This window comes from Hyla sarda, chromosome 3 (genome assembly GCF_029499605.1).
Source record: "Hyla sarda isolate aHylSar1 chromosome 3, aHylSar1.hap1, whole genome shotgun sequence".
NCBI lineage: Eukaryota > Metazoa > Chordata > Amphibia > Anura > Hylidae > Hyla > Hyla sarda.
In genome coordinates this window covers 170,824,610-170,844,930 of record NC_079191.1, presented here as the reverse complement: position 1 = coordinate 170,844,930, position 20,321 = coordinate 170,824,610, and the positions used below count along the sequence as shown (strand labels likewise).

The following is a 20,321-nucleotide window of genomic DNA, read 5'->3' as shown; positions in this document are numbered from 1 at the left end:
GTTATTACGCACAGAGCGCACAGAGATGCCATGGCAACCTCAGGATGCCATACACGGGAGCAGGACGCCACCCACCCAGCGGCGCTAAATGCTTTGATTCATAGGACATACCGCTGGTATTTGCCAGGATTTTAATACATACACATTTTGTTCTTTAAAAGAGTGATACAGATAGTACATTGGAAAATTTGAAAAAAAATCACCAAAAATTCTTTAAAAAATATGGTTAACATAATAAACTTGATTTAAACAATAAATCACTTTGTGATGACACGTTCCCTGTTGTGTGGCAAATATAAATTCCAAACTAACTCAGATTGTATTCCCTAACTACTCCTAACACCCCCTCCTGTTCTTAAAATGTTTTTCTGAGATTTAAAAAGCTCTGTATCATACCTTTCCCCTTGCTCACATTGCATGGGCTCCCAGCAGGAGAAAGTGGGCGTCACTTCTAGTGCACTGATTCCTAGCCTATATTAAGAAACTAAGCATGCAAGACTTCTGGCACTAGACACATTAGTTGGATATTCTGAGAGGAGTTAAAGGGGTAATCCGGTGGAAAACTATTTATTTTAAATCAACTGGTGCCAGAAAGTTTAACAGATTTGTAAATTACTTCTATTAAAACATCTTAACCCTTCCAGTACTTATCAGCTGCTGTATACTACAGAGAAAGTTATTTTCTTTTTGAATTTATTTTCTGTCTGTCCACAGTGCTCTCTGCTGACACCTCTGTCTATGTCAGAAACTGTCCAGAGCAGGAGCAAATCCCTATAGCAAACCTCTCCTGCTCTTGGCAGTTCCTGACATGGACAGAGGTGTCAGCAGAGAGCACTGTGGACAGACAGAAAGTAAATTCAAAGAGAAATGAACTTTATCTGTAGTATACAGCAGCTGATAAGTACTGGAAGGATTAAGATTTTTTAATAGAAGTAATTTACAAATCTGTATAACTTTCTGGAACCAGTTGATTTAAAATAAATTGTTTTCCACCTGAGTACCCCTTTAAAGGTCCACCAAAGGAAGCTATAATGAGCATTTTTAACAGTCTAAAGGGGCAGTTTATCAAAACTTGTGTAGGGAAAGATCAGTGCTGTTGCTATAGCAACCGATTAGAAGGCATTTTTTTCAGTTTCAGAGGCTTTTTAAAAATTAAAGAAGCAATCTGATTGGTTGCTATGGGCAACTGCACCACTATTGCCCTACACAGGTTTTGATAAATCTCCCCCTAAATATTTATGCCTGGCACAACTGCTTCAATAAGTTAATCAGACCCAAGACCCATGACTAAAAAAATAAGGTGCAGTTAGTGATCATAAAGTAAAAGGGACAGCAAAAGAAAGTCAAGCAAAAGTGTGGTTAAATCAAGCAAAAGAGAAATAAAGAACATTATGGGTAGAGATGAGCGAGCCAAACATGTAGAACCCGGTCTCGGTGAGAACTTTGGCTAATGTGAGGTTTGGCGAACATTAGAACTTTTTCAGGTTTGCTTCGCATGAGCCTGGTGATGATGCAATAGGTCAGTGATGGCGAACCTTTTTGAGCCCGAGTGCCCAAACTGTAATGCACGCCAACGCCAAGTGCCAGCACAGCAATTAAATCAGAATTAGACCCTCCCCAGTAGACAGGTAGTACCCCCAGATTACCCCCCCCCCAGTAGGCAGGTAGTACCCCCAGATTAGACCCCTCCAGTAGTCAGGTAGTACCCCCAGATTAGACCCCCCCCCAGTAGGCAGGTAGTACCCCCAGATTAACCCCCCTGCACAGCTACACTCGTCGGCCGCCCGCTGCATAATGACGCTTGGTCACGTCACACTCTCAGAATACCTGGGGCCTGCATCAGGACGTAGTGACGCCAGCCCTTGAATTCTGGGAGTGTGAAGTGAGGACATGTGTAGCTGTGCTGGCTCTTATTTTGGGGCTGAGCAATTACAGGTGAGCCAGCTAGTGTTAGTGTACAGGGCAGGAAGACGGCCCGGCCCACCAGGCAAATGCCCGGTGTGCCCAATGGCCAGTCCGGCCCTGGATGGGGGGGTGACTCCGTCATGGCACCCCCCTTGTGAGTGGCACCCGGGGCAGGCCCCCCCCGCCCCCCCCCTTGGTATGCCACTGTGGCCGCGTGCCCACAGAGGGGGCTCGGCGTGCCACAGGTTCACCATCACTGCAATAGGTGAAGGAATAAGGAACACATGGAGTTTTAGTGCCTTTTCAGCATAGGTGAGGAAGTAGGAACACTAGGATGATGTCAGGGTAGCTCAGAATACTTTGCAACTAGCAACGAGATCACATGATCACAGGTTAGCCAATTATTGTTTGCATACAGCTCCCAGGCCAATCAGGAGAAAATATAAAGGTGGGTCTAAGAGCCGTTTCACACCTATCAGTGCTTCCTCAGGGGCCTGGTGATCACCAGGGGCTGAGGAAGTGCCAATAGGCATGAAACGGCAGCCATCGTCCAGGTGAGATGTCCCTGCTGTTTGCTGCTCTGCACGCTGCACTTTGGGGATGCCGTTGTATGCACCAGGTCTTTGTATGCACAAGACACTTATGTGAATAAAGAAGTTGCATGAAGATCTACCTGGGTGAGTGCGATTCCTACTTTTTCTTCTATGGATACTATTTGATGGACTGTATTATTGAGACGCACCACTAGGATTCTTCCATTCCCCACATCACAGTGCATGTTTAGCCCAGTTAGGCTGGGTTCACACCACGTTTTGTTAAATACGGCTCCCGTATACGGCTGGGAGGAGAGGGCGGGGCTTAATCGCGGCGCCCGCACTTAAACCGTATTTAATGTATGTCTATGAGCCGACCGGAGTGAACTGCAGCCTCCGGTCGGCTGCTTTTTCGGCCGTATGCAGTTTCCCGACCGCAGGCAAAAACGTGGTCAACCACGTTTTTGCCTGCGGTCGGGAAACCGCATATGGCCGAAAACAAAGCCGACCGGAGGCTGCGGTTCACTCCAGTCGGCTCATAGACTGACAACACTCGGGGGCCCCCGGACCAAAAAAAAGGCAAGGGCCCCTGCTAGGCTCTGCAGCTCGTCAATCTTCTGCCACGCTCCTATTCCACCCAAATCCCACACACAATAAACTAAAATGTATATATGTAAGAAACACTTTAACGTAGGTAAATTTCCATGACCAATAATACTGGTATACAAGGAGTAAATATATACCACCACACAATAACTGGATAATACCGCCATACTGTACTGAATAAAACCACTATATACAGACCACTATACTATAAAGAATCTGTATACAATATAAGTGATTATATACAGGACCATATGGCGGTAGATATCAGCTGTATGCAGGATGTATATACCATATAAGTGATTATATACAGGACCATATGGCGGTAGATATCAGCTGTACACAGGATGTATATACCATATAAGTGATTATATACAGGACCATATGGCGGTAGATATCAGCTGTACACAGGATGTATATACCATATAAGTGATTACAGTTACATTTTGGGACTCACAATTACGTCTTTTCTGATCAGCGGCGTCCTCTTTCCTTTTCTTCTCCGTCCGGATAAGACCGCCATGTGGATCTCTTAACATCTGCAGGAAAAACATGTCAGACTCTGCATATATTCAGTGCCCACAAACTGTAATAATGCCCTCCTTGGTGTCCTGCACAGTAAAAAGGCAGGTAGGTAGGTAGCCCGGTAACCCCCTCTTTACCATACGTATATGCAGAGTTACACCCCCCTCTTTCCCATAGGTATATGCAGAGTTACACCCCCCCTCTCTTTCCCATAGGTATATGCAGAGCTACGCTACACCCCCCCCTCTTTCCCATAGGTATATGCAGAGTTACACCCCCCCTTTCCCATAGGTCTATGCAGAGCTAAACCCCCCACCCCCTCTTACCCATAGGTATATGCAGAGCTACACCCCCCCTCTTTCCCATAGGTATATCGGTTCATACCGAATACCAAATTTTTTTGGCTGCACGATATGAATTTTCCCCCATACCGCAATACCGGTTGGGCCCCTCCCCCATCGGGAATGTATTATCAGCCTAGCACAGCGCTGTCCCCACATCGGGGAACTAATCCTATGTTACCCGCCAGCACTGTTCTGCTCCCCCCCAATTAATGATCAGCCCAGCGGGGTACTACTCACATATGTCAAGCACTGCCCTCCTCCTCTTTGTTGGGGGCCACCGGGTGTTGGAACTCTATACTGTACGCCAGTGGTCTCCAACCTGCAGACCTCCAGATGCTGCAAAACTACAACTCCCAGCATGCCCGGACAGCTGGCGATGGAACTCTCTGTATGCTAGTGGCCAACGGCTGTCCGGGCATGCTGGGAGTTGTAGTTTTGCAACAGCTGGAGGTCCGCAGGTTTGAGACCACTGCTGTACGCTGTATACCTATGCCCGGGCTGCAAAAGATACAGAAAATAAACTTAACTCACCCACGTCGGCCGCACGCTGGGGACGGGAACGCCGGACAGCCGTCAGCCTATCACCGGCCAGAGCGATGCCCCGCCCTGGCCAGTGATAGGCTGAGCCCACTGTCATGTATGAAGCCGGCTTCTTACATGACAGTGGGCTCAGCCTATCACTGGCAGGGGCGGGGCATCGCTCTTGCCGGTGATAGGCTGACGGCTGTCCGGCGTTCCCGTCCCCAGCGTGCGGCCGACGTGGGTGAGTTAAGTTTATTTTCTGTATCTTTTGCAGCCCGGGCATAGGTATACAGCGTACAGCAGTGGTCTCAAACCTGCGGACCTCCAGCTGTTGCAAAACTACAACTCCCAGCCAACGGCTGTCCGGGCATGCTGGGAGTTGTAGTTTTGCAACAACTGGAGGTCCGCAGGTTGGTGACCACTGGCGTACAGTGAGTTCCATTGCCGGCAGCCCCCAACAAAGAGGAGGAGGGCAGTGCTTGACATATGTGAGTAGTGCCCCGCTGGTCTGATCATTAATTGGGGGGAGCAGAACAGTGCTGGCGGGTCACATGATTTTGGGGGGGGGGGGAAGCCCAACACCGCGCGCGGGTCACATGATAGGGGCGGGGGGGGGGGGGGGTCAGTACAGCGCTGGCGGGTCGCATGATTTGGGGGGGGGGAATACCGTTATATACCGTGGAACCGCCGTTAGTTAAAAAAAAATACAGTGATACACATATATGGTCATACCGCCCAGCCCTAGGCATATGCAGAGCACCCCCCCTTCCCTATAGGTATATGCAGAGCACCCCCCCTCCCCCTTCCCTATAGGTAAATGCAGAGCACCCCCTCCCTCTCCTCTCTAGGTAAGTGCAGAGCACCCCCTTCCCTATAGGTAAATGCAGAGCACCCCCCCTTCCCTATAGGTAAATGCAGAGCACCCCCCCTCTCCCCTATAGGTAAATGCAGAGCACCCCCCCTCTCCCCCCTTCCCTATAGGTAAATGCAGAGCACCCCCCCTCTCCCCCCCTTCCCTATAAGTAAATGCAGAGCACCCCCCTCTCCCCTATAGGTAAATGCAGAGCACCCCCCTCTCCCCTATAGGTAAATGCAGAGCACCCCCCCTCTCCCCCCCCTTCCCTATAGGTAAATGCAGAGCACCCCCCCCTCTCCCCCCTTCCCTGTAGGTAAATGCAGAGCACCGCCCTCCCCCCCCTTCCCTATAGGTAAATGCAGAACACCCCCCTCTCCCCTATAGGTAAATGCAGAGCACCCCCCCTCTCCCCCCCCTTCCCTATAGGTAAATGCAGAGCACCCCCCCTCTCCCCCCTTCCCTATAGGTAAATGCAGAGCACCTCCCCTCTCCCCCCCTTCCCTATAGGTAAATGCAGAGCACCCCCCCCTCTCCCCTATAGGTAAATTCAGAGCACCCCCCCTCCCTCTCCCCCCCTTCCCTATAGGTAAATGCAGAGCACCCCCCCTCTCCCCCCTTCCCTATAGGTAAATGCAGAGCACCCCCCCCCTCTCCCCTATAGGTAAATTCAGAGCACCCCCCTCCCTCTCCCCTATAGGTAAATGCAGAGCAAAAAAAAAAAAAAAGGATGCTCACCGGATTTCCCGCGCAGCGATCTCCACAGCTGCAGGGCCGCGTCTTCTCCCCTCCACCGTACAGGCGCCGGATGAGTGACGTCACCGGCGTCTGTACTGCGTGGGGGCGGAGGTCACGTCTCCTCTGTGTAAGCTGCAGATGCGGCTCACACAGAGGAGACACCTTCTCCTGTATGTGCGTGTATCGCGCATACAGGAGAAGGCACCGCTGTCTGCTGGGGATCTGGGACGAGTGTCCCGGACCTCAGCAGCGGCGGCGGCGGCGGGTCAGTCCGTCCCTGGCACCCCCCTTGAGAGTGGTACCCGGGGCGGCCCGCACCCCCCGCCCCCCCCTTGGTACACCACTGTAAGGCATAAGTGTCCTGCTCCAGTTCTCCATGCAATCCTTTTCCTGAGTTGCAGTGTGATGCCTGGGCCCAATGTGTCATACTGCTGCTCCACGAATAGCTGGCTGCAGTGATGTCCATCCCCAGAGGTACCGCAAGAGCGCTGGAGCTAAGTACAGGTTTATTTTTATATATACATATATATATATATGTTTTGCTAAAGTGTAAGTGTTAAATATCTTTTACACAAGCCATTGTTGACAAGCTTTTTTTTTTTTTTTTTACCATAGTTACTACAGCAGGTAATGACAATATATTATGAAGATGCTAAATTTGGTATTTGTTATGACTAGAAGTGAATAGGATCTGTTGGCTGATCAGGTATGACTCAATAAAACATACACACAATTCTCAATTCCTATTGAAAACTATAAGCTTTCAGTGTAGGAGGTTGAGTTGCATTCTTTTTGTTGGAAGTAATGAGTCAGCAGTTTCTTAATTCCACTAGATATGTTCACAAAGTGTCCGTAGGTATAAAGCCTCTTATCTGCATCTTTTTTTAACCTTACTATTAGCATAGCTGTCATGTGTTTTAAAATAAGTACATCATTATATTAAACTTACTGTGAAGGTGTTTGTCTTATTAAATTTGATATTAGTATACCGTATATAGGACAGAAACTTCAAATAAGCCTTCCTACTCAAAAAATAGGTTTGTAACTGGATTTTACAAAATAGGATGGAAAATTAATGAATCATCTCTTATTCTGTTTCCTATGTTTTCATGAAAGGTAAAGATTTTCGATACACTGTCTATTCATTTCAATCCACAGTAAAATTAAACTATTGAAAAAAGAAAAACATATGATAGATTGAGATATTTATGTGCACATTGTAATGCGTTGTTTAATACTTTTAACATATTAGGTTGAATTGGTCAGACTAGGCTGTGGGTCTGCTTTGGCCTACTGACGTGTCTAAATATGTATTAAAGGGGAATTCCACAGAAAAATTTTATTTCTCCTATATGCGCGGGGCTTCTGGAATAAAAATTATAAACTTTAATTTACCTTCTGCCAGATTTCTCCTTTAGGATTTAAATATTATGATATAGCTTAATGCAGTGGTTCTCAACCTTTTTGGTGACTGTACCCCCAAAGGCTGAAAGTATGTCTGCGGGTACCCCTGACGCAGAACTTACACGCGAGAGGTACCCGCGGACAAAAGGCGCGTGCTTACTTTTATATTAATGCGATACTTAATCCCCTTGTGACATTATTCTCCCCTCCATCTTAATCCCCTTGTGCTATTATTAGCACCTCCCTCTAATCCCCTTTTGCCATTATTCCCCCTCCATCTTAATCCCCTTGTGCTATTATTAGCACCTCCCTCTGATCCCCTTTTGCCATTATTCACCCTCCATCTTAATCCCCTTGTGCTATTATTAGCACCTCCCTCTGATCCCCTTGTGCCATTATTATCCCATATGGCAAAAGGGAATCAGAGGGAGGGGGGAATAATTGCATAAGGGGATCAGAGGGAGGGAGTAATTATGGCACAAGGGGATAAAGATAGAGGGGGTAGTGATAATGGCAAAAAGGGATTAGAGGGAGGGGGGAATAATAGCACAAGGGCATTAAGATAGAGTGGGTAGAGATAATGGCAAAAGGGGATCGAAGGGAGGGGGAATGATGGCACAAGGGGATAAAGATGGAGGAGGGGGGATAATCAATAACTCCCCCTCCATCTTAATCCCCCTGTGCCATATGTGCCCCCTCCCTTGATCCCCTTTTGCCATTATACCTCTCTCACCCTCCATCTTAATGCCCTTGTGCCGTTATTTATCTCCCCCCACCCATCCCCTCTCCAATCCCCTTGGGCTAATATATGTGTATCGTCATGGGCGTAAATGTTGGCACTGAAATGAAGTATTTCTCACAGAAATGGAGTGTATTGGAACTAAACCAAAAAAGGGAGGAAAAAAGGGAAATTGAACATAATGGGCCTCATTTACTAAGCTGAAACCGACCAGTTTTTGTCTAGTTATTTTGGCGCAGAGTGTCTGAGACATGTCTGCACCAGTTTGCGACAGTGTGCGTCTGAAAAATCCAACAAACCCGACATTGCACTGTAAAAGCCAAAAATGGGGCATGGTCTGTCACAAAGGGGCGTGGTTGGTCCGAAAAGGGGCGTGGTTTCACAACCCGACCAATTTACTATTGAATTCACAGAAAATCCTGTGGGTAAATGGCTGGAAATATCGATCTAGAAAAAGCGTGTCAGAAAATGTTCCTGACTTTTCCCAATAGTAAATAGAGAGGGATCCAGCAAGTCTGAAACAACTTTTCCTACTAGTAAAAACCCGAAACTCTTAGTAAATGAGGCCCAATGTCACACCAAACTCCAAAAATGGGCTGTACAAAATTATTGGCACCCTTCAAAATTGTGGATAAATAAGATTGTTTCAAGCATGTAATACTCCTTTAAACTCACCTGGGGCAAGTAACAGGTGTGGGCAATATAAAAATCACACCTGAAAGCAGATAAAAAGGAGAGAAGTTCACTTAGTCTTTGCATTGTGTGTCTGTGTGTGCCACACTAAGCATGGACAACATAAAGAGAAGAGAACTGTCTGAGGACTTGAGAACCAAAATTGTGGAAAAAAATCAACAATCTCAAGGTTACAAGTCTGTCTCCAGAGATCTAGATTTGCCTTTGTCCACAGTGCGCAACATTATCAAGAAGTTTGCAACCCATGGCACTGTAGCTAATCTCCCTGGGCATGGAAAGGATAGTCCGGATGGTGGATAAGCAGCCACAAGCAAGTTCCAAAGATATTCAAGCTGTCCTGCAGGCTCAGGGATTATCTCTGTCAGCGCAAACTATCCGTCGACATTTAAATGAAATGTAACGCTATGGCAGGAGACCAAGGAGGACCCCACTGCTGACACAGAGACATAAAAAAGCAAGACATTTTGCCAAAATGAACTTGAGTAAGCCAAAATCCTTCTGGGAAAACGTCTTGTGGACAGATGAGACCAAGGTAGAGCTTTTTGGTGGTAAAGCACATCATCCTACTGTTTACCAACAACAGAAAGAGGCATACATAGAAAAGAACACAGTACCTACAGTAAAATATAGTGGAGGTTCAATGATGTTTTGGGGTTGTTTTGCTGCCTCTAGCACTGGGTGCCTTGAATGTGTGCAAGGCATCATGAAATCTGAGGATTACCAACAGATTTTGGGTCACACAATACAGTCCAGTGACAGAAAGCTGGGTTTGTGTCCAAAATCTTGCATCTTCCAGCAGGACAATGACCCCAAACATACGTCATAAAGCACCCAGAAATGGATGGCAACAAAGGGCTGGAGAGTTCTGAAGTGGCCAGCAATGAGCCCAGATCTAAATCCCATTGAACACCTGTGGAGAGATCTTAAAATTGCTGTTAGGCGCCCTTCCAATAAGAGACACCTGGAGCATTTTGCACAGGAAGAGTGGTCCAACATTCCGGCTGAGAGGTGTAAGAAGCTTATTGATGGTTATAGGAAGCAACTGGTTTCAGTTATTCTTCCCTCCCTCCCATACACTTAGTTTTTACTTTTTTTTTTTTTTTACATTACCGCTACCAGAGTCCCATTCCCGGAGTCCCGTTCGGTAGCGCACAGAAGGGTGATGTCCTCCTGTGCTGTGCGGCACCTCCGCGTGACGTCAGGGGACGTCACACGTCTTTCCAGCAACCATGCGTTTCCTGCAATGCGCTGACAAATACCGGCCATGCATGGAGATGTAATGGAGAAAAATAGGTAAGGATTTCTAATAAATATAGCACTAGAGATTGGTGGGAAAGAGGGAGGTTAAACAGCGATTGTCCATCTTAAAGCTATTGTGTGTTATGTCCAGGACTGAGAGTCGTTGGATAAATTATGAAACCCTTGCATTAGACACAAAGAAAGCTTGTCCTACTACCAGTCTTATCCTTAATAGGTGAGCCCCTGAATATAGCTTTTCTAAGCCAGAGTTATTTCTAGGAGTTCTTTTTGTCTGGGCAAAAATATCTCAAAGTAGCTTGCCGGAACCTTCTTGGAAATCAGCACTTGGGGCACATGCCCCACCAACCTTTTCTTGATACATCCATATGTATATTCTCTTCATTACATGTCAGCTGCTTATACACTGTCACTTTTTTTTTTATGCTGATTTTGCCAATCCTCCTTAAAGTAAATGGGCACAGAAAACAACATTTTCTGCACTATTTCAGAACATCGACCAGTGAAGTCAATTGGAGCTGGGAACCAGTTTTTTTTCACAGCTTCTTTTGGAGGTTCTTTGGAGCTTTTTTTTTACACTCTGTAAACATATCCTTATACTGTGTGAGCATCCATATATTGAGTAAATATAGCTTTATACTGAGGGATTATAGCCATCTTATACCTTGTTGGTTTCACTCCTGGTCTTGGTAAAAAAATAGTGACCAAAACGAGCTCATATTAGGATGTGTGTGAACATAGCCTAATATATTTATATATATATATATATATATATATATATATATATATATATATATATATGAATTATTCAGTTTCTCACAATTGACAAGATTTTTGCTAGCTTGTGAATGAGAATGTTTACACCCACAAAGCTGAAAGTTTTACTTATGCGGATAAATCACAGCAAGCTATAAATGCTGTAAAGTCTGTACAGATGATTTTTAACCCTATGAACATGAATAAGAATGTTTTCATTTGCTGACAGCTGACAGTGATCTTGACAATGGTGAAGAATTGAAGTATATTAGGATGTTTCAAAACATTTATTATACAGTCATTATGCTAAATTTTAATTGAAAATGAAATCCCTCAACATCAGCCTGACAAACATTTCCAAAAGTCAAAGTGCTTCTATAGCAGTGTTCTAACTATTTTCTGGTGTAGATTAGTCAGAGTATGATACAATGTTTCTTCTTTTCCCCGCCTCCAGACAATTGTATAAAAGCAGACACAAGTAGAATACTCCTCCCTCGGTGAGCAAGAGCATTATAAAAGCAGGTGACATGCAGACATTCTGATGGTATCTCGTGCTTTTCTTTTCTTTGCATAGTTTTAGCAGACAAGGCCAGTATCCATGAATGAACATCTTAACCCAGAAGAAAAAAAATGGCATAACACCGCACAAATAACCAAAAATTGTTCAAGGACCCAGAGCTCAGATCAGTGCTGTAAGAGTTGAAGACCTGAAAGAAAGTTGGGACCTTTACTTGTAAACCATTTTTTGTTTGTGGACACTTTTTTTTAAGGAACAGTCTGAAGTCCATATTTCTTCTGTGTCAGGGAAAAGTGAATACAATCACAGCGCATGAGTCAAGGTCAACCACAAGCCACAAAGAGACCACCTATTCTGCACATCACAAGTTCTACTTCTACAACAGTTAACCATCATTATTGGAATGGACTTTTTTTATTTTTTGCCGACACTCTCAATAAGCTCTATACAGGTGCCACTTCAGTTTTAAGTTCAAGTAACCAAGAAAAAGAGAATCAAGACACCCCCGCTCTCTTCCATGAGAATGGTGCGTTTGAGTCTTATCATGCTTGGTATCTGTGTCAGCATTGATCTACGATATGCCACCCCTGGTAAGACTGTAACTTTATACTTTGTATTTTACTGATTACACAGAAATGCACCTCTATATATCTATAAGTATCTGCATATATCTATATTTATAGAGCTATGTATCCACAGGTCTTAACTACTTTTATGAAAAAACATTTATAATATCAGAAGGTCATGATTCAAATTTACTTTAAAAAACCTGCAATTGTTTAGATGTTCTCATATGAGAATACTGACATCTCTGACCCAAATCTGTGATGAGATAAGTGACTTTAAATAGAAAAGTATACAATTTATGAGTCACTGTTATGTGCATTGATGCTATATTTAAAACTTACGGTAGTTAACAAACTATATTATTATGATTGATTGAAGATGTTAGTAATAAAGTACTTTGCTTGTAAATACATATATTTTCATAAGCACAACTTGTACTTAAAACATTTGCACATATACTTCATGGTTTTATACAATGCAATATTATGCTCAAGGGCCAATTATAGGTGATTTTGGCAGTGGACATGAGTTAGCATTATCAATCTGACTGGTCAGCAGCTATGCAACCCTACACCCAGCACCCTTGCTATCATAGCCATTCCTACAGTAGCTCTATTGTGGGATCTTATTAGACAAGTTAACTTATGCTTTGTTAAAGTGCAACTGTCATGAACTTGGGGCTATATTTGACACACCTATCCCTTGTATGTCAGCGCTGGGACCGATGTGTGATTGACAAACAGGTCCTAGCGCATGCGCATCTTAGCTTATCCCCCATGTGCGCCGCAGCGTGTTATCCTGGCAAGCGCTCGCTCCTGCTGCCTGTCTCCTCAGCACGCTCTCTGCCTCTAGCACTGCGCAGGCGCACGGAGGAGGCAGATGCCGGGAGCAAGCGCTTGTCAGGATAACACGCTGCGGCATGTATGGGGATAAGCTAAGATGCGCATGTGCTGGGACCTGTGTGTCAATCACACAGCAGTCCCAGCGCTGATGTATAGGGGATTTGCATGCCGTCGGTGGGGCATAGCGAACCTTGCGCCATGCCTATCCGAATGTGTGCGGCTGCTATCAAAAATGTTTTTTTGGGTGATAAATGCAGAGAGAACTAAGGTAAAAACACTACTGTAGACACAATCTGCACACAGTAAAAAGGCTGTGTGTAGGTTATATAGCCCCAAGTTCATGACCGTTGCACTTTAACCTGTGTCCTTCTTTGGGCCACCTTTGGTAGGTATTGATCACTGAACACTGGGAATACCCCACAAGATTTGCTGTGTTATAAATGCTTTCATAGAATCCTCTAGCCATTCATGATTTCCCTTCTCAGAGGAGCGCAGATGGTTACTGACAGGCGTCATTGTCATGAGATACACAATGTTATTACCAGGTTATTATGTTATGGCAGATTGTCCGCCTTGACACTTGACATAATATACCATATTGTAAAGAACAATACCATGCCATATTATACTATGGCTTACAACAATTAATATACCTTATTTCTTACCACAACTTATATTTTACATCATCATTTTACACTATACCTTACATATTGTAGTATATATTAGCATTTTATTTTATTCTATACCATGTCAAGTACCTATGTTACCTATTTGTGTTCAAAGGCACGTGGAAAGCTATAGAATTAAGAGATATGATGGATACAGTTACATTTCCACCATACCAGATATACAGATCTAGTTTGGCAGCTTTACATACACAGACTAATGTGTGTACCCTTATGAATACACATAAAATAACAATAAATATGTTTATAATTAATTAACACTTTTACCATCACTGTGTAAATAAACGATCTTTTTCACTTAAAACCTTGTATATAAGCATTATAAGAACAAAATATAAGTATATAAACAAAATAGAAATATGTATTTAAAACATTAATCTCAGAATAAAACAAGAAATCATTTAGAATCTAGAAACATGCTTATGTAGCTGTTGATAGATGGACCTGGTATATATATATATATATATATAAATAATATATTTACAATGCACATATATAAAATCTATTATCTTGCTAAAGCTTCACAAAAGCCTAATTTTATTTGTGATGCTCAGTTATGAATGGAAGATGACACTTTTTAGCATCCTGCTATGCGTTTCCTGTTGCTTCTGGGAAATGCTGTAGCCATTTGTATAAAGGGACCAGCGTAGTAATACACAGTAACCTAGAATAGTATATCCATACATTTTTGTACCATTGCTTTAGACACCTGTAGTGGCCAATAACAAGATGCTTGACGTATTGTTTCCAATATTGTTACATGATATGCTGTTTTTCCTGCCAGGATGTATCATGGATCACAATTACAGCTAGTTATAGTGTTTTATGCCATCACACAGATGAGAAGAGAACGCATAGGCAGAACTTATGAAAATAAGGAATTGTTGTAATTTGCATTTATTAATTCAGTTAATTCTGGCCTGTAGACCAGACAGATAGAAACAGTTGAACCTTAAGTTGAACCTTAAGAAAAAACACTAAAACATAACTTTTGAAAGTTAAATTTTTGTGGTCTTTTTTTTCTCTTTTTGATGATGTTTCTCTGTCATTTTAGGCATTAGGTCGTCTTTAGAGACTGGCTTCAGTTACTTATATAGTTATTTAGTTCATTATTAACAATGGTAATATGTTCTGTGTACATCCGGCCATTGCAATAATTTGCACTTATGCGGTTCCGTTATAATGTTTAACCAGTTTAAGGGGAGTAAACATAAAAAAAAGGGGGGGGGGGGGGTTCAGAATTCTGGCCCTCTAGTGTTTGTAAGATGCTTGCATGCACATAAAAAGCCTGATTTGAGGAAAATTACAAGGAAAAAACAAAGATGGAAAATTGGACACAAAAATCTTCTTTTACGTTTGAAGAAATATGTATAAATGTGTGGATACCATTGACAAAAGGTCAAAACTAAATATATTGTTACTTAACCTTTCTTATACTATTTTGGATATTTACAATATATTACGTGCTGGAAATTACCATCAACTAAGGAGCTTTCAGTAGTAATAATAATGTGAGCATGAAACATGGGTTATTTTCTAGGCAAAAAGTTTAATAGTACACAATACCACGTAATAGTGCAATTATGTCTTATGAAAACAAAGAATTATAAAGAATATTTGGCTTGCCTTTCATTACTGAAAAATATAAAAGACAACAACAAAAAATTAAAAACTGAAAAAAGGAAAATAAATGGTATAGATTTTGAAGGTTGCCTGGAATAAAGTGGGTTTCTATCAGTACAGATCAATTTTCTTTACAAAGCTTTTACAGCGCTGATACTATGGAATTCTCTGCCAGTGTATGTTGTTATGATGAATAAGAATTTAAATAATTTTAAAAAAGCAAAAAATGTTAAATATATTTCACGTTATATGTAATAGATTACGGAGATACAGGTGTTTTTTTTAATGATTTCCAGCTTTGGAGCCAGGAGTCATTTTCCCCTTGAGTTGAGAGTTCTGTCTCATGAGGTTTTTACTTTACTCTGGATCAGCATTGTGGGGATATAGGTTAAATACACATATTGCTTTTTCTACACATCACGGTGTTATGGAAACTGTTTTAGAGATTGTTAAGAAATATTCATAATGTCTTTCCGAAACAATTCTTTAAACCAATCCTGATCCATTTATAAATGCAAACTATACTGCCGCATACTGAGTCCTCAATGAGCAGAAGGAGATGATTTATCATAGATCATATACAAAATGTGTTAGATATAGATCAAAGTGTGGATGGTTGTGATATTACCTAATTTTGTTACTGTAAAGGTTTTGTGTATTTTGGTCTTTATTTCTGATAATACAATTTGTGCTATAAACCTTTGCCTTTCTTATATTAAATTTACAAATAATTTTATGTCTTTGGTTTCAGCAGGTGCAAAAAATTTGTTTGTCCATTCTCCCCCAAGGCTCAGTGTACAAACTGGAGCTAATGCGACATTCACTTGCAACATTTCAGCTCTGAACTACAATCCAGATGACTTTAATTGGTATAAAACAGGGGACACATCTACAAAAATTGCAGACCTAAAGAGTCAAACCAATAAACTGCTTATCACTATAAACTGGGATCGGCGTGAAGCTGTATTGCACATATCCAATGTTACATTTAATGACAGTGGAAAATATTATTGCAGTCACCTGAACTTATCTGGGAATGAGCAGATAATTGTCAGTAACACGTCAGAGCTCTTTGTGAACAGTAAGTATCTCATTTACAAAAGTTTACTTGTCTTATATTTTTTGTTTGGTGTTTTTGAACTGTCAAAAATGTTTTATTCGTTTGATAGTTGTATCTTGTACCTGGAAACTCTATCAAGGATCCTGTCCATTCCCTTACTCTATTTTTCCCTTTCCCTTTCCATTAAAGCCCCTACTACATATATTTTCCTTCTTGTCTTGACCTGTCTTAATACATAATTGTGCCAAACAATAAGAACAATATAAGCACACATGGCAACTGTTCTTTGTAGTGTGTACAGTTCTGTGAATATACAGCCACAGCCTGGATTGGAGATAACTCAAGCCTTAGTCTTTTAACCCTGTAGATGCTGTGGTGAATAGTCACTGCAGAATCTAAGTGGTTATATAGAGGGAAGGTGCTCTCACCGCCACCCCCATTGGAACCCCCAGGCCTGCCATGGTTGTATATTTATTAGGCCCTGCCTGATAAGTAACAATGACAGCCATCATCATTTTTGCATGTTGCCATGGGATACCTCCTGTAGGCAGAATCTTCACCCACCAGACACATTTTTTTTTATGAAAAGAGGAGTGGATGAAAGGAAGGTAGAGACAAGGAAATAAGGTCAGGTCTGCATTGTTATTTAGAGGTAGACATTGATTTCCATCCAGCCTAACAAAATATTAAGTTTGTCATGATAAAACACCTTTAACACCTTAAGGACGAACGGCATACCTGTACACCCTTGCCCTGCTCCCCACTTCATAGCGGGGTGGTCCTGATGGCCGCCAGGACCCGTGGCTAATATCGGACATCATCGATCCTGGTGGTATTAACCCCTTAGATGCCACTATCAAAGTTGATTGCGGTGTCTAGAAAAAAACAAAAAGCAGTCCTGGCAGCTCAGCAAAAACCATGGTGTCCTGATCAGCTTAGAGGATGGGGGAGACGGCCCTTACTGGCCTACTCACTGCCCGATCCTTGCTAGGATGCTCCAGGAGGCCTCAGCACCCTGGAGCAATCGAGCACCGATAACACTGATCTATGCTATGCTTTGGCATAGCACTGAACAGTGTATGCAATCCAAGGATTGCATGTAATAGTCCTTTTTAGGGACTATAAAATGCTGTAAAAAAAAGTCCAAAGTTGTGTATTTTTGGTCACTTTGTATACCCTAAAAAAATGTATAAAAAGCGATCAAGAAGTCCCATCAAAACGGTACTAATTAAAACTACAGATCATGGCGCTAAAAATGAGCCCTCACACATTCCCGTATACAGAAAAATAACAAAGTTATAGAGGTCAGAAGAGGACATTTTTAACCCCTTAAGGACTCAGTCCATTAAGGCCAATAACATTTTTAGCATTTTCATTTTTTTTCTCCTCGCCTTCTAAAAATCATAACTCTTTTATATTTTTATCCACAGATGAGTACGAGGGCTTTTTTCTTGCTTGATCACTTTTTTCTTGCGTGACCTTTGTAATGACCACTCATTTTACCATAAAATGTATGGCGCAGCCAAAAAAATACTATTTGTGTGGGGGAATTGAAAAGAAAACAGCAATTTTGCAAATTGCAATTTATAGTAAAACATGTGTTCTTTATTCTGTAGGTCAATACGATTAAAATGATACCCATGATTACATACTGTTCTATTATTGTACCACTTTAAAAAAAAATCTCAAACTTTTTAAACAAATTAGTACGTTTAAAAGCCCTCTATTTTGACTACCTATAATTTTTTCATTTTTCTGTATAAGCAGCAATATGAGGGCTCATTTTTTGCGCCGTGATCTGTACTTTTTATTGATACCACATTTGCATATCTAAAAATTTTAATACATTTTTTATAATTTTTTTTTAATATTATGTGACAAAATAGCAGCAATTTGGGACTTTTTTTTTAAACACTTTTTATGTCCCCATTAGTGATGAGCGGCATTGCCCATATTCTAATTCGCAATATTTTGCGAATATATAGATGAATATTTGTCCTATATTCGCAAATTTTGCATATTCGTTATATTCGTATATGCGAATATTCGCATATTTGCATAAGTGAATATTTGCATATTTGCGTATTCGACAAAGAAAACAGTGAGGGGGTGGGCAACTTTAGTATTGGTTGCTAGGGATGTTGATGATAACCTCTGACAAGTGTATTTGCATCATTCTAATTGTCCCACAAGTGAAAAGAAGGAATATGCAAATATTCACATATGCGAATATGTGCATATGCGGGAAAAAAGTGAATATTCGTAATTTCAAATATATACAGAATATATTCGCAATATTTGTGAATTCGCGAATTTGCGATATTCGCGATAAAGTTACGAAATGCAAATATTCATGCCCAACACTAGTCCCCATAGGAGACTATTTATAGTATACAATGTAGAAATGTCAGCTGGCACTGCTTCCTTCCCGCATACACCCCTCACCTTAATCTTCCTCTGCCCAACGTAGTCGTAAAGGCACAGTCACCTGCTGGCGCTTGAGAAACTGGTGGTGCACAGACTGTACAAAGTTCAAGTGTCCATATGTCGCAAAACAGTGAAGTAGAAAAAGACGGCAGCTCACCATGGAATTCAACGCAATTCCATGGTGAGCTGCCGTCTTTTTCTACTTCACTGTTTTGCGACATAGAGACTATTTATAGCAATCACTTGATTACTAGTACTGTTCAGTGCTATGCATAGGGCATAGCACTGATCAGTGTTATCGGCAACCTTCTGCTCTGGTCTGCTTGATCTCAGACCAGAGCAGAAGACCCCTTGAGACGGACGGAGGCAGGTGAGGGGATCTTTGTCCACCATTATGGATGATCGGATCCCCACGGCAGCGCTGCGGGTGATCCGATCATCCATTCTTCTGACAGCACTGCCACAGATGCTGTGATCTTTATTGATCCTGACATCTGATGGGTTAATGGCAGACATAAGTGCGATCACTTATGTCCCCCATTTCCATCGGGTCCATGACCGCCAGGTCCCTGGGATCTGTGGAGCATGACGCGAGCATGATGGACATAAATGTACATCCTGGGCGTTAAGTGCCACTGCACCAGGACGTACATTTATGTCCTGTGTCGTTAAGTTGTTAAACATACTAAATTTGGTTCAAAAAGTTAAGTTAAACAAAATCAAACCTATATAACATTAATTGTATCTACCTACAGAATAAAGATAAGGTGTCATTTTTACTTAAAAGTGCACTGCGTAGAAACGGAAGCCCCCAAAATTTACAAAATGGCGTTTTATTTTTTTTTCAATTTTACCCCACAAATATATTTTTTCAGATTTTTTTGTAGATTTTGTGGTGTATTGATTGATTGTATTAAAAAGTACAATTGTTGGCACAAAAAACAAGCCCTCATATGGGTCTGTAGGTGGAAAATTTAAAGGATTATACTTTTTAGAAGGTGATGAGGAAAAAACGAAAGGGTTTAGGGATTCACTACATTCACTTGCATGTATTTTTGTAATGCACATTCAAGCAACCTTACTGCCTCTCAGAGGTTTCGGTAACTCAACTGTGAGGACTTTTGCAATTGCAGATACCTCTCCGGGGGTAGAGATTATGGGGGAGATTTATTAAAACCTGTGTAGAGGAAACGTGGTGCAATTGCCATTGCAACCAATCAGATTGCTTCATTTTTTTCATAGGCATTTTTCAAAGGAAAAAAATCTATCTGGTGGCTATGGATAACTGCACCACTTTTCTTCTGCAAAGGTATTGATAAATGTCCCCATATGATGCTATTGTTCTTAATATCAATGGTGGTTCCATAGCTTATTGACTTGTCTGTTTGATATTTTAGAAGGGTCAGATTTATTTCATTTTGGTTACGTATATTTGTAAAAACTTTTATGTACAAGCCGATAACATCTCAGCTATCAAAGTTATTGTATATACAGGATATTGCTATTTAATGCATTTCGTCAAAGCGTTTTTATAAAAAAAAAAAAAAAATAGGGTCAAAACTGAACTAATATTTAGTGTATTCTAATGAAGTGTTGTTTTTACGACGTTTCCCAGTATTTTTTCAATATTCACTCTGAAAGGGTCTGACTTACTTGTTGGTTTATTAGCTGTTGGCTCCACTAAGCCTTTTCCTGATGCTCTCAATGTCTAAGACAATCCCTACAAT

General features: G+C 41.8%; 1 protein-coding gene across 7 annotated transcripts in view; it reads left to right on the top strand.

The window, feature by feature from the left end:
* LOC130360673 (programmed cell death protein 1-like) overlaps positions 1–20,321 on the top strand; it is a 42,701-nt gene that overhangs the window by 14,599 nt on the left and 7,781 nt on the right. For 2 of the 7 annotated variants that reach the window (XR_008890755.1, XM_056563219.1), the window contains exons 2-3: positions 11,447–11,979; positions 15,859–16,188. Coding sequence is in view for 6 of the 7 variants with exons in the window: in XM_056563219.1 (XP_056419194.1) it covers positions 11,907–11,979; positions 15,859–16,188 (403 nt within the window). In the remaining variant the exon portion in view is untranslated. Of the gene's footprint in view, positions 1–6,381; positions 6,498–6,638; positions 6,730–11,446; positions 11,980–15,858; positions 16,189–20,321 lie in introns of those variants that run through there. The other 5 variants (XM_056563221.1, XM_056563222.1, XM_056563223.1 and 2 more) reach the window with 5 other exon arrangements.